Source organism: Sphaerodactylus townsendi, linkage group LG07 (genome assembly GCF_021028975.2).
Source record: "Sphaerodactylus townsendi isolate TG3544 linkage group LG07, MPM_Stown_v2.3, whole genome shotgun sequence".
In the NCBI taxonomy this organism is placed as follows: domain Eukaryota; kingdom Metazoa; phylum Chordata; class Lepidosauria; order Squamata; family Sphaerodactylidae; genus Sphaerodactylus; species Sphaerodactylus townsendi.
In genome coordinates, this window is record NC_059431.1 from 23,161,064 (window position 1) to 23,183,199 (window position 22,136).

The 22,136-nt window shown below is 44.6% G+C and overlaps 1 protein-coding gene across 4 annotated transcripts; it reads right to left on the reverse strand.

Annotated features, from left to right (window-relative positions):
• Positions 1-3,191: 3,191 nt before the first annotated feature.
• On the reverse strand, positions 3,192-21,704 carry DAB2 (DAB adaptor protein 2). 4 transcript variants are annotated; one of them, XM_048503937.1, is made up of 14 exons: positions 21,478-21,704; positions 19,993-20,132; positions 18,326-18,424; positions 18,089-18,220; positions 17,114-17,197; positions 15,868-15,894; positions 15,528-15,572; positions 15,230-15,292; positions 13,303-13,938; positions 12,331-12,490; positions 11,577-12,113; positions 8,683-8,795; positions 6,273-6,334; positions 3,192-4,404 (listed from the first exon to the last, which is right to left on the reverse strand). In XM_048503937.1, exons 1-13 carry the CDS (start codon positions 21,572-21,574, stop codon positions 6,278-6,280), a joined length of 2,190 nt encoding a protein of 729 aa, XP_048359894.1. In that variant the 5' UTR covers positions 21,575-21,704; the 3' UTR covers positions 3,192-4,404; positions 6,273-6,277. The 4 variants fall into 4 exon arrangements, with proteins under 4 accessions (XP_048359894.1, XP_048359893.1, XP_048359892.1 ...); XM_048503936.1 differs by having other exon boundaries at positions 3,192-4,401; positions 11,460-12,113; XM_048503935.1 differs by having other exon boundaries at positions 11,460-12,113.
• Positions 21,705-22,136: the final 432 nt, after the last annotated feature.

Here is a 22,136-nt window from a genome sequence, read left to right on the forward strand (position 1 = left end):
TGGGTTGTCCGGCAGTGCTGGATGGGGAAGGTCGACTGTTCGGGAATTTCCCCAGAGCCAGATAAGGGCAGAAAAGAAAGCTGTTGATCTTCAGAGTTTCCCTTTCTCGTTTCTGCAAATTAGGAAGAAGCCAGGAATGCTAAAGAAGAAGAAGAGTTTGGATTTATATCCCCCCTTTCTCTCCTGTAAGAGACTCAAAGGGGCTTACAATCTCCTTGCCCTTCCCCCTTCACAACAAACACCCTGTGAGGTAGGTGGGGCTGAGAGAGGCCCGAGAAGCTGTGACTAGCCCAAGGTCACCCAGCTGGCGTGTGTGGGAGTGTACAGACTAATCTGAATTCCCCAGATAAGCCTCCACAGCTCAGGCGGCAGAGCTGGGAATCAAACCCGGTTCCTCCAGCTTAGATACACAAGCTCTTAACCTCCTATACCACTGCTGCTCTTAAATAGCACTTTCACTGCTTCACACATAAACTCCGCATGTGAGGGGAAAAGAATCTGGAGAAAAGAAGGTAGAAGGCTTACCTACCAATCAAGTTGAACCACATCTGCAGAGAGCATGTTCACATCAGATTTGAAACTGTTACTAGTTTCAGTCAGCAGTATTTATGTATCTGACACATTTTTACCTCATAACTCCGTGAGGCAGGTTTGGCTGATACAGTATGAGTGGTTGAACTTCGTCCAGCATGTCTGGCTACTACACAGCCATGTTTCTGCATTCCATGTTGGTTCAGTCATCAGCAGTGAACATGAAATGTTTGTGTGGATCAGCAAATGATTGCAAATGATGCCCAAGTTTTGTTTGAGGATGACCATTTAAATGCTGTCTTGTCTTGGCAAATTCTGGTTCCTTGCATGCTCTGGTCATCTCTTAGCTTGATTGCAAAGTAAATTTCCAAATTTACTATTCAGCTCTGCTTCTGCTGTGACGTTTTCTGTTGCGGGGGTGTTCCCCCTGTATAGGAAGACTTGGAAGACCAGGATATTTCAATCAGCTGAAAAAACCAAAGGAGTGTGCAGAGGAAGACTGCGTCCACCATAAAGCAGAAGCAATAAGCATTGGTTTTTACACCCTGCTTATCTCAAAGTGTCTTGCAATCACCTTCTCTTTCCCTCCCTTGTGAGCTAGGTGGGGTGGAATGAGTTCTGAGAGAACTGTGATTAGCCGAAGGTCACTCAGCAGGCTTCATTTGGAAGAGTGGGGGAAACAAACCTGGTTCACCAGATTAGAGTCTGCCACTCAGGCGAAGGAGTAGGGAATCTCCTGGAACATAAACAGAAGCAAAGCTTGGGAGTCAAGCCCCCAAACCAAACAGATGAACGTGTGTAGTTATCCCAACGCTGATTTTCTATAAGCGGGCTACTCCTCTATGTTTTAAGCAGCTTTTCAAAACACACACACATGCACCTCACCACCACCTTGAGATTCAGCAGCTGTTTTGCCGTAGTATAAAATGTAACAGAACTGTTAAGCTGCTTTTGGTTTGATAATTATCTCTGGAATTTAAGTGAACCATATGAGGTGTGTTTAATTCCAGTAGATGACTGTGAAAATGCAGAGGTAGAGGACTGTAATTTAAATGTAATTTAAATAAAACGAAAACAGCTCTAAACAAGGCCTTTACAGATCAATGTACAAAGCAGAACAGTCAATGGACATTCATCAGAACCAATGGGGCTTAATCAGAACCAATATCAATGTATTGTCGAAGGCTTTCACGGCTGGAATCACTGGGGTGTTGTGTGGTTTCCGGGGTGTATGGCCGTGTTCTAATAGCATTCTCTCCTGATGTTTTGCCTGCATCTGTGGCTGACATCTTCAGAGGATCTGCTGGTAGTAAAGCAAGTGGAGTATATATACCTGTGGAAAGTCCAGGGTGGGAGAAAGAACCATCTGCCTGTTTTAACAAGTGGATCCCACTCAACACATGCAAATCAAGCTTGCTAACTGCACCCTTTACACTTGGAAGGGAGGGCAGAAGGGACTGTCGGAGCCAGGAGCAAAGGGAGGGAGTGGGGAGGGGAGCAGTGCGCCGCCCCCGGGGGGGCACGCTCAGAGACAATTTGTCTCCGGGTGCCATTTCCCCTTGGCACGCCTCTGATCATAACAGCCTTGAGATTGGTGGGCCCTTTCACTGATTTTTTAAATTTATACCTGGCCTTTCTCCCCAGCAAGAATCCCAAGTGGCTTACATTGTAGTCCCCTTTCTGCATTTTGATCCTCACGACAACCTGGTGACTAGCTTAAGGTCACCAAGCAAGCCAACATGGCAGAGTGGGGATTCAGATCTAGGTCTCCCAGGCACTAGTCTGAGATGTAACTACAACCTCATGCTGACTCTCGGAAGAGCAGCTGTAGAGGAGGGAAATATTTGGCAACAAAGGACTTGATTAGAATAAGTCAATTTCTTTCAGAGATAGATCTCACTAAATGGACTTTTGTTTGTTTCCAGGATCAAACATTTACCAGCTGTTCTCAATATGTGACCCTTGCTCCACAGCTACTAAATCCGGCGTTGAGCAATTTAAAATCTCATTTTACTGCGTTTTACGGTTATACACTGTGCCCAGTGAGGAGGGAATGTATAGTGGGGTATATATTGTCCATGTCCCAGGGTGGGGAACCAATCAGTAAGTGTTTGGGTGGAACTTGCTGTGCAAAGGTGTGGTTGAGTGCATTGTATTGTGGGTGGGGTTATCAGTCCATTTACATGGACTAACACAGCTGGAATCACTGGGGTGTTGTGTGGTTTCCAGGCTGTATGGTCGTGTTCTAGTAGCATTTTCTCCTGCCATTTTGCCTGCATCTGTGGCTGGCATTAGCTTTGTGTGCCCAAAGGGACCACACAAGTGTTTAAGAATGTTTAACAATGAAACGGAAGATCCAGTCTGATGCTCACCTTACTCTAATTCTTAGATATTAACCCGGTATAGCCTTGATAGTTTCAGGTACCTGTTAAAGCCCTAGCTAATTCACCAAAGTCCTAGCTAATTCTGCTACCATTGTGGTTCAACCCATGCTTCTGCCTTGCTTTATTTCATGGCAAATGTCATAAAGCAGTCATTTTAGATGAACTCAATAACTATAATTCATTTTATCAGTCACTGCTTGGCCAGTTTAGGCCTCCAGCACAATAAAATGCCCAAAATGTGCCATTTTTGGTAAGACAATCCAGGAGAGATCCTACTTTTGAAGTCAAGTTACATTTAATGTCAGAACATTTGATGGCTACTTTTTACACTATAACAAGATTCATAAATTTCTACATTTCCAGTCAGGGAAGACACACACACATAAATGGATAGCTTTTTCTTGCATTACAGGAAAGTGCAGTAGAGTATGTACACAGAAAGAACAGCATAACCCATTGGCAAAAACTGGTCACTGCAGACAGTGCTTCCTAGTAAGAAGATCACCGAGCTTGCACTTATCCAATCATTAAAATAGACACTTCTCAGGTTTATGTTCTTAGATGCCAAGAACAACCAATGAGATACTGTAGAATTTGGACGGCCATTTTGATCATTCGAGTCTCCTTGTTGATACATTACATCTTTCTGCAAATAATCCCAAGCCACAAATGTGGCTTGCTCAGCAAAGTGGCAATTTTATTTGAAAAACAAAGTTGCTTTAGACAGAATTGCTTTTCAGTTGTACAACAGTACTGGAGTTTCTTTAAAACTGCATTTCTGTCTCTATCCTTTTCTCAATACTGTTTTGCTTATAGAAGCACAGTCTTGTTAACCAATGTTTTACTGGAAACAGAACTGTGAGTAATTTGTCTGTCCTGGACAAGACAGCACCAGAGTTTCCCTCAACTGCCACTGGATCAGATACACAACCTTAAAACCAAATACACTTTTTTGAACTAACCAGTCTGGACCCAAATATAGCACTTGCCCTATTTATTCATTTGCCCTTTTCTCACCTTTGACATTCATTGGAAGAGGTGGGTTCGGAGTGGTGAAAAGTTCTTAAAGCTAAAAGTATTCGAAACTGTTTATAATCTTGGCAGCTCTGTGCTGTTTCTTTCCCTGGTGGGTGGAGGTGAACACAAGGCTATGTGACTTCATCCAACAAGCATCCCGTTTCCCATTCGCTTCACTTTTGAAGACTGTTAGTTGTAGAGAGGAGTGAAGAACAAGTGGACACCAAAAACCAAAAAAAGTTCAGTTTATCTCCATGAAGGCCAAAGTTCTTTCCCACAAGATGTAGTTGGTGTCTAACAAATTCCTTCCTTGGCTTTAGGTGGCAGCAACCCAAGGTCTTTTTGGAATGATTTACAATACATGAGTGGATCAACGAGGCAGACAAATACGGAGTGAAGACCATAATGGGGGGTGGGGAGTGTCCAGTTATCCATAACATCTTTTGCCAATGAAGTCCAGTAATACTTGCTTCTGGTGGAAAAAGAAGATGGGTTAGAAAGTTGGCTCATGTGTTCGTCTCTCCATAGAACGCAGGTACAGTTAGGATTGATTACAATAGGAGGGCCTTTCCCTCATTTGCCATTTATGAGCCCCACGGGAATAGGGCCAGATATAAATCCAATAAAAATAAATAAATGATGTTTTCAGGCTGGAAATAAAAATGTTTCCTTCATGGAGTTGCACGTTCCCACCCCCCCTTTCCTTTTGGAAATGTTTCCAAAGCACCTTTTCTCCCTTGTATCTGAAAACCCTTACATGGTGTTTCTTTTCACTGAAACATTTCCAAGCTGGGTTCCCTCACAGTGTGATCAAACTGAAATGTTTTATTTTTCTTGCCAAAACCACATGCCCCCTGTGAAGTTACCAAACATCAATTTCAGCACTTGCTTTGCCGTTTTTTTGGTCCCTCTCCTCTTAAAATTTATTATTTCTGGTGTCCCAACCCCCGCCCCCACAATTTTTGGTATCAATGAATCAGCGATGCTATGAAGCATCGCTGCAGAGCATGCATGGGGGAAAAAACTTCTAGCCAGGAAACAATGTTTTGAGTAGGAGAATCCAGGCAAACTTTTGTTGTAAACATTAGGATTGGAAATGTCTGAAATGGTATAAGTGGCATGTGCGGTACAAGGTCTTAAGTAGGATAGTGGGTAAGAGCATCTGGGACACCCAAGTTCAACACACTGAGTGAGCCTTGGCTAGTCATACTCCCTCAGCCTAACATACCTCACAAGGTTGTTTTAAAGATAAAAGGAGCAGAGGAGTGCAAGAGTACTAAAATTTTTCCATGGATGTTTAAACTATCAAAATTGAGCAGAATATGCTCTGATTTACCTCATCTGCTTTATATGCCACATTGCAAAATAAAATACTTGGATGATCTAAAGTCATCTGTTTGTAATTTTTATCAACTTTTCCTGTGACGTTTAACTTTGGGAGTTATTTTTTGGTAGGTTTTCTGAGCACCAATCATCATAAAGCAAACTGTGACAACGTTGTTATATCTAACTCTCAGCACAAGCAGAGGTGGGATCCAGCAGGTTCTCACAGGTTCCCGAGAGTAGGTTACTAATTATTCGTGTGTGCCGAGAGGGGGTTACTAATTGGTGATTTTGCCATGTGATTTTTGCCTTACTTATGCCCTTCCTCTCAGCAGTAGCGCGCAGAACTTGAAGCAGTCTAGCAGGAGGTGCACCGGCGTGTGTGGCAGCCTGCGCCTACGTGCATTCGTTTCCTGCCCAAGGACCGGCGCAGCAGCTGCGTCCTTGCCACAGCCCCGCCCAGGAATGCCCTGCCCCCGGAATGCCCGGCCACACCCCTGTCGTGCCCCGCCCAGCCCCATTGGCACTACGCCACTGTTTGAATCCCACCACCATGGGAACCTGTTACTAAAATTTTTGGATCCCACCACTGAGCACAACCCTATTAGTGCATACTTAGAGAAAGGATATTTTTCTACAAACCTGGGGGATGCCCCCAGATATGCAGAAAAAAGGGGGATTTGCCAAACCTCCAAAGCAGATATCAGTATCCTGAGCAGTGTGGGGGTAAGGAGGAGGAACTGTCAGGGGATTCTCAAGTAACCCGAAGGTTAAAGGAGACTCCTGAAATGGGCCCCCTTTAACCTTGGGGCCCGGGCAAAAAGGTTTATTCTATTTTGATTGGCTCAGTTATAATATGGTTTGTTGGCTTTTGCATTTGATACCTTGCATTATAAACATGTTCCTTTATGTGGGTATAAACTACATTGAAGGGAAAATACACTCTGCTAAAAAAGTCGCCCAGGGTTTGCCTTTTTATAAGTGCATTTACAGGTGCGGCTACAACTGCAAACTTACCAGGTTTATACAAATGGATTTCTAAAAGGATCCCCAAATAAAGCAGAAGGTGGAACTGTAGCCTAGAAGAAATTAAAACAAAGTAGTCAGTATTTTAAAGGGGATTTTTTTATTCAAATAGATATTTTAACACAAGTCCCTTATCAACTTGTAAGTGAAGAGAATGTTCTTTTTCCATCTACACAATCAGAATCAAGGTTATCCCTTGAGGTTAACACTGAAGGAGGGGCAAATCACACTTGACAAGGGAGCTGAAGCTAGAATACAGATGGCCACCTCTTGCATAGGTAAGCCCACACAGCCTTCCCTCTCTCCTCTGAAGAAAGTCACTCTAGATATTACAGTTCAGAACTTCAGGGCTGGCCCTCCCCTTTCCACTCAAACAGGATGAGGAGAAGAGAGCGCCCAGGTAAGCCAAAGCAATTTGGCGATGCTAAAACCATGCTTGCTTAAAGCAATAGCTATACAAACTTTCCAGATGCACACCAGTCTGGAATAAGCCATCTATTCCATGCACAAATTGCTGCCATCTGCCATATTTACATACCTAACTGGATGATTATTGACTCACACCTGTCTCAGTCCTTTCAAGGATGTGTGGCAATTCTTAAGATGAGCTATGCAGCTGTGTATTTGTGCTGGACTTTCGTTTGTGTATATTTCAGACCAGGTGGCAGAGGAAAGAGGAAGCAGCGGGTTTAGAAGATACTGTATGTGGTAATTGCAGTATGACTCTTATAAGGCAGAGGCAGGACTAGATGCCACCACTGATACACCCTTCCATTAAATGTTGTGCCCTAAGTTCAAGTGTGCATGTGAAGTGCTTTCAAGTCACTCCTGACTCATGACAGCCCTATGAATCAGTGGAGAGCCAGTGTGGAGTCGTGGTTAAGAGCAGGTGCACTCTAATCTGGAGAGCCAGGCTGGATTCCCCGCTCTGCCACTAGAGCTGTGGAAGCTTACCTGGTGAACTAGGTTAGCTTGTGCACTCCAACACATGCCAGATGGGTGACCTTGGGCTAGTCACAATTCTTCAGAGCTCTCTCAGCCCCACCTACCTCACAGGGTGTTTGTTGTAAGGGGGGGAAGGGACAGGAGTTTGAAAGCCCATTTGAGTCTCCTTACAGCAGTGGTGGCGAACCTTTGGCACTCCAGATGTTATGGACTACAATTCCCATCAGCCCCTGCCAGCATGGCCAACTGGCCATGCTGGAAGGGGCTGATAGAGTATCAATCCACTAACTTTATCCTGGAAGTGCCATAAGGATTTTACCACCTGCACCGATACTACAAGGAGTAGAAGGGGGGGGGGTATAAATCCAATCCTTCTTCTCCAAAATGTTCTATTGTTAACAGCCTTGCTCAGGTCTTGCAAACTGAGGGTCAGGCTTCCCTAACAGAGGCAACCCATCTCATGTATGATCAAATACGGGTAAAAGGTAAAGTTAGTCTCCTGTGCAAGCAACATGTCATTACTGACTCATGAGGTGACATCACATCATGGTGTTTACTATACCCTTTTCCACCAAAAGAACTAGGTAGAATAAGTTCATCCACCACATGCTGGACTGTGTTTGTTTTAGAATGCTCCACTTGAGTCCTAGTGCCTATCTAGGTAGGTATCAGAACCCAAATGGAGCATTCTAAAACAAACACGGTCCAGCATGTGGGGGATGAAGTTACACTTCTACCTAATTCTTCTGGTGGAAAAGGGTATCAGTAGACTATTTTCACAAGGTAGTTTGCCATTGCCTTGCCCCAACTGTCTACACTTTATCCACAGCAAGCCGGATCCTCATTTTACCACCAACCCAGGAAGGATGGAAGGCTGAGTCAACCTTGAGCCGGCTACCTGAAACCGACTTCTGTCAGGATCGAACTCAGGTCATGAACAGAGCTGTGACTGCAGTACTGCAGCTTAAGAACATAAGAACAAGCCAGCTGGATCAGACCAGAGTCCATCTAGTCCAGCTCTCTGCTACTCGCAGTGGCCCACCAGGTGCCTTTGGGAGCTCTCATACAGGATGTGAAAGCAATGGCCTTCTGCGGCTGTTGCTCCCGAGCACCTGGACTGTCAAGGCATTTGCAATCTCAGATCAAGGAGGATCAAGATTGGTAGCCATAAATCGACTGCTCCTCCATAAATCTGCCCAAGCCCCTTTTAAAGCTATCCAGGTTAGTGGCCATCACCACCTCCTGTGGCAGCATATTCCAAACATATTCCAAGCTTACCACTTTGAGCCACAGAGCTCCTTATGATCAAATATAGCACATTAAAAAATCCTGAACTGGTGCCTAAATTCCATAGCAACAAAAGTTTTGCCCGGTTGCATGGCCCCAGGGCCACTGACACAGTTGACTATGCCAATCTGTCAGCAACCCGTCAGCTGGCTTGGGTTCCAATACTTACTGAACTTAGTGAGGGAGCACCAAAAGGGTCCAGCTTGAAAGGGTTTTCAAATGGGTCCTCAGAAGGATTTTTAACAGGTGCAATGGTTTGTCTGGGAGCAGGCTTTGGTGGCTCTACGGGGAGAAAAGAAAACTTCTTGTTGCTTTAAGTCACGAGTGACAAACCTCCGTTTGACACTTAAAACTGGTGCTGGTGGACACAAAGGATCAAACTCTGTATAGGTTGGCACCATTATATCAGACCTGAAGCTAATCCTCACTTATAAGCACACCAATTTTTCACATGTGCTCAAAATCCTTGTGTTACATCTAGGGGATGCCCAAGGCGTTAAGTGTACAGATGCCTTAAATCACAGGTGTCAAACTCGCGGCCCTCCAGATGTTATGGACTACAGTTCCCATCATCCCCTGCCAGCATCATGCTGGCAAGGGGATGATGGGAACTGTAGTCCATAACATCTGGAGGGCCACGAGTTTGACACCTATGCCTTAAATTATGAGACTGTACCTTATTTATTTATTGGTTTATTGGTTATATTTATATACCGCCCTCTTCCGGAGGGCTCAGGGGGTGGCACGGCTGGACTGCTTGCAAAGGATACAAAGCAAACGCTCAAAAGAGTGCTAGAACTGCAGCTCATGTTACTGACAAATGAGATCATGAGCAACTTCATAGTTACCACAGAACCAGGATGCAACAGCAATTGTAAGAGATCTTTAATACAGCTCTTCAAGTCTTGCTGTAAACTCCTCTAGCATTTCATCACAAAAGGCACAATCTCATGCATCTTGAAAAGCATGTTTTGCAGTTAAATTTTCATTTTTGGAAAGCAGGACTCCTTAGGAAGGTTTGTTTGGATGAAGGGGCTCATCCAACAACAGCCTGTAATCCCATTTGGTAGTCCCGACAAGGGCAGAAAGGCAGGGTATGAGTTTTCTAAATAAAACAAAACATACATGAAGATCCTTAAAGGCCCTCACAGAGCCTGTCCTAGTATGGGGCTAACAGTGAGCTTCTTTTTTTTAACCTCAGGCCACACTAGTATAGAGCTACCCACTGCACAAAGCACATAAACCTGCCTTTTGCTGAGTTGGACCTGTTGGACCTGTTGAGGCCCGTGCTGCCTATTCTGTGCTTTTCCAGAATTTCAAGTAGAAATATTACACATTGAAAGCAGAAGGTCCCAGGTTTAGTTCTGGTATCTACAAGTAGTAAGTAGACCAACAGCTGTTACGAGAACAGGAATGCTTTCTCATAGCACTAGGGCAGCGATGGCGAACCTTTTTGAGACCGAGTGCCCAAGTTGCAACCCAAAACCCACTTATTTATTGCAAAGTGCCAACATGGTAATTTAACCTGAATATTGAGGTTTTTGTTTAGAAAAAAAGGTTGATTCTGAGGTGTGCGTTACTCAGGAGTAAGCTTGGCGGTAGTCGGTGGCTTTGCTTTGAAGCAACCGTGCAACTCTTCCAACGGGTGAATCACGACCCTAGGAGGGTTTACTCAGAAGCAAGCCCCATTGCCAGCAACCGAGCTTACTCCCAGGTAGAGGATCACGCTTTAGTTCTTTGCATGAAAATTAGTGAGGTTTAACAGCGCTTAACAGGGTTACCTACACTATTTCCCCAAAACTAGGTCTTAGGTTTAATGCTAATAATTGAGCCCAGCGGCCCAGGCCAGCCTAGATGTGTGTGTCGGGGGTCACATTGTTTGCCTGTGCCCACCTGTGCGTGCCCACCTGTGCCATAGGTTCACCATCACTGCGCTAGGGCAACTTGTGTGCATCTTGGTAATCTTATAGGGTTGCTACAAGATGGCAAACAGCATTCCTGTTGGATAGATTTTGGCGAGGAAGGGAGCAGAGAATGAGGCACAGGCAGACAACAAAGGCTACTCAATTGAACCTTAGCTTGGTCACTCACTGGAAACTAAATTTGCACTGGAATAGCTAGGTTTGAGTGCAGTAGCACCTTAGTAACCACCAAGGTCTTTGGAGTGTAAGCTTTCAGAAGTCAAAGCTCTCTTCATCACATGTCGGATATCTGATTAAGGGAGTTTTGACTCTCAAAAACTTGTACTCTGAAAATCTTGGTGACCTGTAAGGTGCTACTGGACTCAACTGTAGCTATTCCATGGCAGACAAACATGGCTACTCCCCAAAATTAATCTGTACATCATCAGTGAAGGCACGCACAGGGAGAGACCACTTACAAATACAGCACACCAAGCACACAATATTTCCCTCTAGCTACTTGACAGGGGTTGGGGAGACAGAATAAGCAGAAGTGGACGAACTTCCCCTAGAACATAAGAACAAGCCAGCTGGATCAGGCCAGAGTCCATCTAGTCCAGCTCTCTGCTACTCGCAGTGGCCCACCAGGTGCCTTTGGGAGCTCACATGCAGGATGGGAAAGCAATGGCCTTCTGCAGCTGTTGCTCCTGATCACCTGGTTGTTAAGGCATTTGCAATCTCAGATCAAAGGGGATCAAGATTGGTAGCCATAAATGGACTTCTCCTCCATAAATCTGTCCAAGCCCCTTTTAAAGCTATCCAGGTTAGTGGCCATCACCACCGCTTGTGGCAGCATATTCCAAACACCAATCACATGTTGGGTGAAGAAGTGTTTCCTTTTATCAGTCCTAATTCTTCCCCCCAGCTTTTTCAATGTATGCCCCCTGGTTCTAGTATTGTGAGAAAGAGAGAAAAATTTCTCTCTGTCAACATTTTCTACATGTGGATATGGAAGAATGTGGATAGGAAGAAGAGGCAGCTTTACCGCTGATTTTAGCAGACAGCTGACTAGCTTCATAGTCATCATGGTCAGCCAGATCTTGAGGAACCCCTACTTTGTTAGTGAAGTAACTGGCAAAGGCTCCAGACACACCAGACAGACCTTGTTGCTGCTCTGCCCTCCTGGCAGGCACAGCAGGTGGCTTTCTCAGCTGGAAGTCTCTGAACATCTCTCTTACATCCTTTATCTCCTTATCTCCAAGAGGATCCAGAGCTGTGAAGGCATCACTTTCCTTCTTGGCTGTCTCCTTTGGAGGTGCAGTTCTGGGAGGCAGCTGAGGAGGAGGACTGGTTGAAGACATGGAAGACAACAGCGTTGGGGGCTGGGCAGTTGGTGCAGATGGGAACAGGCTGGCCTGGAAAGGGTTTCCTGAGGAGGATGGCTGTGGCCAAGCATTTGGAGGAGAAACACTTGCTGGATGGCCCCAGAGATCAGGAGCTGGAGGCTGGGTTGGGGCTCCTAGGGACGCCGACTGATTCCAGCTAGGAACTTGTGGAGTACTGCCGAATCCGAGAGGTTGAGGAAAGTTTGCTGGCTGAACGCTCAGAACAGGTCCAGGAAATACTGACGTGGGCTGGTTGAAGACAGTAGATGAGGGCCCCCATCCTGGCATTGGGGAAGTAGCTGTAGGCAAGCCACCTAGGGAGGAAAAGTCACACTTCAGTTATGCTGAAGCAGTTATTGGGTATGCTAGAAGCCTGTTTTGCAGAGGATGTAGTGCCTTGTAGATATTCCCTACATGGCTCTGTGGCCACCATTGTTCCTTGCTAAGCCTGCAGTCATACACTGTTCTTTACTCCAATCATGTGAGGAGATTATCTCTCCCCAGTACCACTTTCCCCCAATTCTTACTAACCTAGTCCAGGCATAGGAGCTACTGCAGGAGAACTAGATTTGAAGAGGTCCAAAGGGTTGGTTGGCACTGGTGATGGTTGGACTGTAGCAGTAGTCAAAGTGTTTGTTGTGGGAACGCTAGGAGCAAAAAAGTCTGATCCAAACAAGTCATTAGATGGACTCTGAAATAGAAAGAATCATTTTCTAGATTACCACAATAATTTTCCATGCAAACATTTTTACAGACCTTATATACTACCTGCCCAGAGGCCAATTATCTCATTCCCAGGTAGTTTCCCCTTCAGACCTTCTCTAGAAGACCCCGTCCCACCCCTGTTCTTTAGCATTTTAGGCATAAGTTGGTTTAACAGCTGGGGAGTGGTTAGTTTTTTCCTGCTTCAATATCTGACCAAAAAAGGAGGAGGAGAAATTGGAAATGCCAGACAAATTCTTATGATTGTATCAGAACACAGATGTCTGGCAGGCTACCCATAAAACTGAATCAAACTAGCCAATAGTTCTGTCAGTTTTTTAGGACAAAGTCCAAGATCAGTTCCATGACAACAATGTATGCACAGTTCTCTGTCCTTTCTTACAAGGATGTGCAGTCCAGCCTACAACTTCATTATCTATCCTCCCTTCTCAGTTAACATGCTCAAGCTCGCTTCAATGGCGGCATTTGGTCACACTGCAATACAGTCTTCCAAATCACTACTGAGACACTCATTCAGAGCTTTGTACTTACCAGAGTTACAAAAGCCACGTCAGCATTAGGGAAGAGAGAGAAAGGTACACTGAGAAAGAAATATGAATGCAGACATAAAGCTAAGCCACACATGTAGGGTTTACAGTGGGCAGAGGCCACTTAAGATTGAAGGCAAGTATGCCTGCCAGAGAAAGAAGCACTTCTGTTGGAGGAAAAAGACGGCTTCTTCACCCAGCCCAAGTAGAACACATGCACGCCCCCAGTTTGAGCACAAGTCCCAAGGTTCACCTTAACAGTCCTCCTTCCTCTTCCTGGCTTGGTACTTTGTGGAGGAGGACTAATGGTTATCGCGTCATGAGCTGCCAACTGGATGCCGCTGTCGGAGTCTAGCCGTAATCCATTTTGCACGGGTAATCCTTTGGAAGGGCTCTCTGTGAATACGTTTGGCGGGGATTGGGCAATGAAGCCATTCTGTTCTCTCTCTGGCACCCCGTTGGGAGTCCTCGTTGCTAGCTGAGCTGGCTGACTCTCCAGCCCCCATTGGCTGGCCTGCAAGTCCTGCTTGCCCGTTCGGTTGGAAATCTGGTCGAACTGTTTCCCAAAGTAGTCTACGTCACCATTCACACCACTGCTGACAGCTGCACTTGCCATCTTCTGATTGGAAAGTTTTAAAGAATCAAGAGGGAGGTGTGCCAATTGGTCAGGTTGTGTGAAAGGATCATCGCGAAAAGGGTCAGGGTTGGGAGTAGGAAAAAAGCTGAGGTTTGCAGAGAAAGCATTTTCAGGCAAGAAGGGTGGTGGTGGTTTTGGCTGTGACAGAGAAGGCGTGATGTCATTCAAGAAAAGATCATCCTCTTTGACAGAAGTTGGAGGGGCCTCAATTTCAGCATTTAAATCCACTAACAGGACCTCTTTATCCTCCTCCTATTATGTTTGGAAAAGAAGATGAATTAGTGGATGAATTAAGCCACAGAGTTTAGACATGTGCAAGCAGTTGTGGGCTGATCGGTCAGTTGTAAAAATAAGCATAAGCAGTTTCGCTATGAACTTCAGTTTCTAAATAGAATGCCTTGTGAGCTACAAGCAAGTTGGCCCACAAAATTGCACAAGTTTTTACCTTGGAAATTTTCCTAGCTCAAGTACATATAATCAACTATGAAATTCTGAAGGATGGGATACAGAGTGAAGGCTATTTAGAAGTTGCTTCAGAACATGAGTGATGTCGAACAGACGACACCTTCATGCCCAGGTGTCAAACTTGTGGCCCTCCAGATGTTATGGACTACAGTTGGGAACAGCAGTCCATAACATCTGGAGGGCCGTGAGTTTGACACCTATGCCTTAATGGATCAGAACCAACGGTTTAATCTAGCAACCTAATCTAGCAACCTCCAAGTATAGCCAGCCAGAAGATTGTGAAGTTTACAAGCAGGGAATGAAGACAATTTGTTGGATAGAGATTAAATGGGATTTCCTGTAACAATAATCATAGAAGGAAGCATGAAACATTCTCTAAAAGCACACTGCAGTTACAGATACAAAGGTTTACTGCTGCACCTGATTCTGCTGCACTGCTACTTAGGGATGCCAGATAGACTGCAGATTTCTGCTGTATTTGTCCTCCCTGGGACACACATTCCTTTCCCTGTCATCAGAGATGTTTTTAATAACAGCGCAAATATATTCTCTCCCATTGAATGTCAGCTTCTCGGCTGCTGGCACTACCAATAGAGAAGGCTGCTAAGAACTTGTCATGCACCTTGCAGGATGGTGATACTACTAATTTCACTCAGTGGTACATCAGCGTACTGAAATATTCCTCTGCCCCTACAGATGAACGCCAGTCATTTTGTGTCTTTTGCTATTCTAGAAGAGATGTTCTCGTTAACGTGGTACTGGGACCATTTTGTGATGCAATTTCTTTGCCAACTCAAACCAAGATTTTTAGGGGCTGTGGATTTTACCAACCTATTTTCTTCTGAGGAGGAGCTTCATGCAGTGCCAGCTCAGGTCATGTCGTCTTCTGCATGGCTTAAAGCTTTTGCCACACATGACAAGAAGAACTGCTTTTCCCAGCAATAACTGTGATGGACATCAGCCCACCAAAGGTGATAGCCAATTGGTCATCCTCCACCTAATTTCCCTGTTTCTGGTGCTGAAGGAGATTACTGGCCCTGCCAATTGATGGCGCATTGCAAGCCAAGCTTTTACTCACTGTGGGAGTGCTCAGGTCAGGAGGAGTTGACATGTCTCCAAATAGATCCATCTGATCAACACCCTTTCGGAAACAAAAATAAGAGTCACTTAAGAGGTCACTTGGACAACAACAGAGCATATATGGATGTTTGAGAGCTAGAACCTAGCTGCCTTTAATTACAACACACTTATAGATTAGATGTGTATTCAGATAACTGTGCATTCAGATAACTGTGCATTCAGATAACTGACGCTGTTTTGGATGAACCATCACATAAAAGTTTAGTTGTTTACTTTGGCTAGAAAGTCCTACATACCAGCTTTACTTTGCCAGCTTGATCAGTTGAATCATCGCTGCCATTCTGCAACAAAGGAATGCAAAGTCATATCTACGAGACAAGGAACAGCCCAAAACTGTTGTGTTCTGACACACTGCAGGATCAGTAAGAATCAACACTTGTAGGAGAAGCCCTTTCCTACCTCTTTATCCTACTGCCCCATAGATCTCACAGCATCTTACAGAAAATTCCCAGGTGATCTCCCAAGCGAGCATTATTCAGACCCATATCTGCTTAGCTTTGTGCACCTTTTAACTATACCCTACGCAACGGGTACATATAGTCTTGCAGGGCATTATATGTTTTGGTCTTTTCTTACCTCTGCTGTCTTATTAGCTTCTTCATTCTGAAAAAAAGAAGTTAACTTTTAGTATATAGTCCCATTGCACAGCTGAAGTTATCAAGGAACAACAGCTTGCATCCTTTTATCTCAGACAGTTCAGTTACTACAAGTAGGATGACTTCTTCTGGATTTAACACAGCCAAACATTTCCACAGATTCTCATCCAATGGCCTTCCATTCTACACACCTTATCCTACCTGGTTTTTTGCACATGCAAATCCCACAATTCTCATCATTGCCTTCTGGATGGTTAAAGGGCCCCCTCCTTTTTTCCCCAAGCAGAAAAGCTGGTTGGATCCAACCTATTTTTGCCTCTGGTTTCCAGCATGCCAAGGGCACAATTCAGCAGTGGCATATTTGCCTAGGGACAGGGCACCATTTGCCTCTGTCCCCGGGCACCACTGATCTGTTCATGTGAGGGTGCAAAATCACATGACCACACCTGACCAGGAAGACGGCAAGGCAGAAGGAAATCCTGCTGCCTTGTCTTCTGGCGCCCTTGGCCCTGCCCATGTTGTCATCAACATGGCGGGGTCAAGGAAGCCAGAGGACCCCCAGGCTTCACCCAGTCCCAGCTGCTGGCTCCGAGATGGCAGCCGGCAGTCCCTTTTGCCCTCCTCTCTGGGGAGGACAGAAGCAACTGGAAGGCTCTGTGCTGGGACTTTTCCTTTTATAAGCTGGGGGTGTATGGCCCAGGCAAAATAGGGAGCGCCCAGAGAACGGATGTCTCTGGGCACCATTTTCCCCCGGTATGCTTCTGCCATTCAGTATCAGCCAGCCTTATCTTGTACCCAATGAATCTATCATAGTATTCTTTATAGGATTACTTAATTTATACCATACGTTTCTCCTCACAGTGGCCTACAATGTTCTCCACTTCTTCATTTTATCACCACATACACCCTGTCAGGTCAGTAAAGGCTGAGTGTGACTGGCTCAACCATCTAAGCAATCTTCCATGGCAAAGTAGGAAGTCAACTTCAGACTCAGATCTTGACCTTTTAACCACCACATTACACTGGTTCTTTAGATGGAGAGGTTTTAAGATCGTGATCTGAGCCATGATCTGATCTGAACCCTTTTTTTAAAACACGCAGACACAAAGATTTGAGAACCCAGAAGCTTGCTTTTGCCCCTGGACTTTAAAGATTTCATCATATGGCTGACTCTCTAGTAAATCAAGAAAGGTTTACATTAAACAGCATTGTTTAACTGCCCTTACCTTTCTCTTGTCCTCCTCTTCCTTTTTCTTTGTATTATAAATTACCTGGAATAGATCCTTCAGATCTACAACTAACGGCTCAGCCTGGAAGACAGGAAGAGGAAGACTCAAGTATCTGGAATGACGGTTTCATACTACCGACATTTACTATCCAGTATAAATTAAATGAATACAATGGATTCCAATAGAAGCAAATGGTCTCGCTATGTACACACTGTTCTTCAGAAAGGTAGGCTGTTCTGGTCAGTAACAGCCCATAGCAGACCCTGGGCAGTTACTCAACATTTCTACTTTTTCACACCAGAAAAATCAACCAGAATATCATGGGAGAGTCCAGTTGCTTGTGCTCTGTATGTTGTTTGTTCAAGTACCGAAATGTCAAGCGCTTGATCCTCCAAATATTTTAAGACTGATCTTTAAAGGATAAAGGCAGTCCAAGAAATAAAGTGATATGCAGTCCACAATTCCTCCCCTGCGTTTTATTTATGGGGGAGCACCTTTTGAGAACCTGAGCTGATAAGTTATGACAATGTTCAGTAACGAGCTGGGCTTTTGGTCTGGGGAGTTGGGTTGGATTGTATTTTAGCAGGACCTCATTCCCGTGGCCTTGGGGGTGAGTGACTCAGTCTTGATCATCCCATTTCAGAACAGGCAGATTTAATGGTGCATGTTGCAAAAGTGATTTAACTGATTCACACTCTCTTATTGTATATCTCCCCTTAAACAAGCATGTTCTTCATCCGGTCCTATGCAACAAAGACCTCTCCTGCACAAGGTGAGCTTTCTTTCCACCTCAGGGAACTCAGGACAAAGTTTTGGTTAATAATGTAAAAATCACTGATTTATGGTAAATTTGTATTGCTTAGTGCAGATCAGTAGTTAGGATCATTGGAAGTCAAGAGGTTGCTACTTGAGCTACAGTACCCATCAACATCCTGGGGCCCAGATTGTTCCACTCCACTCTGAAAGTGTTACCTGCTGTGCTGTTTTGATGGCAAAAAATTGATGCTGCCCTTCTCCTCCACAGACATAGCCAAAGGCACGATTGTCTGTCACATCCCGAGCAATAAAAGAGATTTTGTTGACCGGATGCTCGTGCTCAATAACCTGAAATGGAAGACCATAAATGGAGGATCATTCTCCAGGATTAGGTAATTAACAGTAGGTCAGCATGTGCTGTTTCAGACAGTTTACTTGCTAAAAAAAACCTACCCCAGTCTTCTCATCTATGATCTTGATCCCAGAAAGGGAGATGTTCACCCATATTTTCTGCTTGTGCTGTCCTTGAGAACGAGCTGCCACTGCCATTCCCTGCAAGAGTGGTCAACATGAGCATAAGAGCTTAGACTCGCCCTCAGAATAAGCCTTTGTTGGTTATACTTTTGTGATGATTCAAAACAGTGTTCTGGGCACAGCAACAGCGGTTCTTCACAATGGTTTATATCTCTAATATACATCTACAGAAAATGGTGCCCAGGGCAAAATCTACTAACTTACCCTGCCCCACCCCTTAATTCCACATGGAGTTTGGAGGCGGGGTGAGTGCAGTTGAACACTGAGCTCAGTGTGGCCTGGTTCAGCATTGAACTATGTGCCCCGCTCCCAAAGTTCCATGTGGAGTTCTGGGCAGGGCGCAATTCAATGGAGGCTGCAGGGTGTGAGCTGGTGACCCCTTGAAGGGGTGGTGCCCAGGGCACGTGCCCTGCCATGTCCCACCTTAGATACACCTCTGTATGTAGGAGAGTTACTTGATAACAACTTATGATCCCTAAAAGCTAAGTGAGGCACACATCTAACCAGGCACCGTACTGGAACACTAATTTCTGCCACTACAGGAAAACATCTGTGAATAACTGTCACACACTTTTCAGATACGGCAGTTTACCAGTGTTATTTGATTACAACAACTAGGGGCCTAGAAGACATTGTGTGTATCTCACACCATCGCCTTGAAATCTAGCCATTCTTCCCATGGGGCAAAAATGCATTTTCTGGCCACAAGTGCAACTACACCCATATTCTAGCCAAGGAGATGAACAAGATCCATGCAGATCAAATGCTGGCACCTCAAACATACTGACTTTTATTTGAGACTATTCTAGCCTTGTTTTTCATTCATTTGGCAGAACTAGGTACTTGTAGAGATGACTGAATGTCCACCAGTTAAAATCAGACAGCCCATCAAATAGCTGCTTGACAGGTTATTGTAGGTTTTCCAAGCTGTGTGGCCATGGTCTGGTAGTTTTTGCTTCTAATGTTTCACCCGCATCTGCAAAAACTACTAGACCTCAGCCACACAGCCCGGAAAACCCATAACAGCCAGTTGATTCCAGCCATGAAAACTTTTGACAGTACATAGTTCCTCGACTGTTTGTACCAGTTCGAATAGCTTGTGTTCCAATATTGCATGGACCCAGACAGAAGTGGAAGTGCAGATGATTGGGAGAGATTAGCTGGGAGTTTGTTTCCAATCAACCAACAGGGCTAGCGACCAACGTGTATCAGCTGCTCAGAGTACACATCAGAGCACAGCAATCCCAAAAAGTCATGTTCAGCTGCTGAACATGTTCACTGCAAATCTTGCAACATCTCTAGGTATTTGAACTTGGCCAAGAAACATTTGCAAGGCTAACATATCGTATCAGTTCCAAGTTAGCTGACTTCAAAGGCAGGCATAATTCTAACAATATAAATAGAATATGCGGTTTTAATTGGAGGGAGAGGAATCCCACCTCTAGCCTTCCTACCTTACAGAATTAAATTTGCCAGAGTTCTTCATGGGAAGACAAAAAAGTTGAGCCCTATGGGTGTGAGTCATCCTGGCCTACTGAATGATCTTCAGAGATGGAAGGCAGCAGGCAAGTTGACAACCGACTCACCTTAAGCTTCATCATTGAATCTTGGCTCATCTTATCTCCTCTTGCTTCCGGAACATCATCAATGCCAATCAATTTGGCCTTGTACCTCACACCATCGCCTTGAAATCTAGCCAAGAGATATTCATCAGTCTTCTCAGACGCTGTAGAACAGTTGTACAAGGGGAGAATGTGTGAGTGATGTTTACCTTGACCATGGGGCATCCCATGATTGCTGTGCCTCAGTTACAGAAGGGGGAGTGGAAGGAACTCTGAGAAGGCTGAGATCCAAGCCCTGCTAGACAGCACATACATCTCAGGTATCATGGGGTAATCACAATGAATGACAATTAGATTCTGTGTGTCTGGTAATAGGTTTATGATGATGGACCTTGAAGTGAAAATTATCTGGCTGTCCTTGACCAGAGACAGGGTTTTCTGATCTTGGCCCCAGTCTGATGGAACTTTTTTCCTAATGAGATGTGTATTCTGCAGGACTCTCTTTCTAGTGAGACTTGTGTCCTACAGGACTTAAGAGATGTTCTGCCAGGCTTGTGGTTGAGGGCAGCAATGAGACATATACCAACTGGCCATCATTCTCCTCCCTCCCCTTTTTCCTTGCTCCTGCTGAAAGGGATTAGCTTTTATATTTCTGCATACTTCCTTTGAAGTCTCCCCTACTACTCTCAGAAACTAATATCCCTGCATAGATATTTATGATTTGCTTTTCTATAGGTTTCAAAGAGCACTAGGGGGAATCATAGTTAGGACATAGACTTTTTGATAGATTTTAGGATTTTATTTGTTAGAACTTAATAGATGCCTATATTTTATGTTGATTATTATGTATTTATTCTTCTCATGAGCCAAGGTGTTAAGGGGAAAGGGCAGGATATAAATCAAATCAAGTTAAAAATAAATAAGCGCCCATTGTCCTACTTCTGTACAAGCAAGGTTTTTTTAAATGTTCAAGTATACATTAGGCAAAAAAAATGTAGGCACTCAAGTGCAACAGCTTTATTCATATGCTTATTCTGGAAGACACATCCACCCACAACCCTGTTTCTAAGCACCCATTAAAATCACATACCCATCTAAGTTTGTGTTGTGCAGAGGAAGAGTTGGCTGCAGTTTTTGACCACATGCAATGTGTAGTAAGGCCATGAGGTGGCAGCATCTGGCCAGGTTTGACCAGATTCCAGATGTGATACTTGAGTAGTTTCAAGTTTGCCTGCTGCTTTCACCACTTGGCTGTATCAAACCCAATAGTGCAGATAACAGCTTTGAATCCAAGCGAGACAAACCAAAAAGCATCACCAGTAACAGACTTGGCTCTTAGTCTTTCTTCTTGGACAAACTCTCTTGCCTAAGTTCTTCTGCATTGGGCTATACACCAGACCCATCTCTCTAAGCCATTCAAACCAAAGCAGCTTAGACGCCAGGGACCTTCTTTAGCTTGCATATACATATAGCCTTTTACCTTTTATGTGTACAAACGTAGTCTCTTACCCTTCTTTTTCTCCTTCTTGGACTGTTGTGTTTTCACAGGGGCCTGCTGCTGGGCAGGCTGACTGTTCACACTTGCGGTTTCTACTTCGTTCGACATGGTGAGACAGAAGCCAGCTTCACAACTCCAGGAGCATCCAGGAATGCTTCACTCAGTAATGCCACTGGAATCCAGTTAGGGATCCTTAATGCACAGGCATAATATTCTTACCTTTGGGGGGGAAAGGTTAGGAGAGAGTCAGCATATCAAGTGGAATGGTTGCTCTCCTTGATATTTTAAAGATGCACATTATGGTTCTTTAGTAGCAGAAGGATCTTCCGTCTGCTGGTGGGATAAGAACTAGGACCCTGTCAAGGCAGATAACTGGTTGAACTTCCAGCTGCAATGTTTCTGAGCAAAAATGTTTACAGCAACATTTTGCTACAGAACATAACACAGATGATATCACCATTAAAGGTAAACGTAGTCCCCTGTGCAAGCACCAGATCATTACTGACTCATGGGGTGATGTCACGTTATGACATCTACTAGGTAAACTATGTTTATGGGGTGGTTTGTCACTGCCTTCCCCAGTTGCCTACACTTTTATCCCCAGCAAGCTGGTTGCTGATTTTACCGACTTCAAAAGGCTGGAACACTGAGTCAACCTTGAGTCAACTAC

Coding starts and splice junctions, on each gene's coding strand:
- DAB2 (XM_048503936.1), bottom strand. CDS start 21,574: ATGTCGAACGAAGTAGAAACCGCAAGTGTGAACAGTCAGCCTGCCCAG. Junction 18,425..19,992: donor ATTCAATGATGAAGCTTAAG/GTGAGTCGGTTG, acceptor CCACTCTTGCAG/GGAATGGCAGTGGCAGCTCG. Junction 15,895..17,113: donor AAGAGGAGGACAAGAGAAAG/GTAAGGGCAGTT, acceptor TCTTTTTTTCAG/AATGAAGAAGCTAATAAGAC.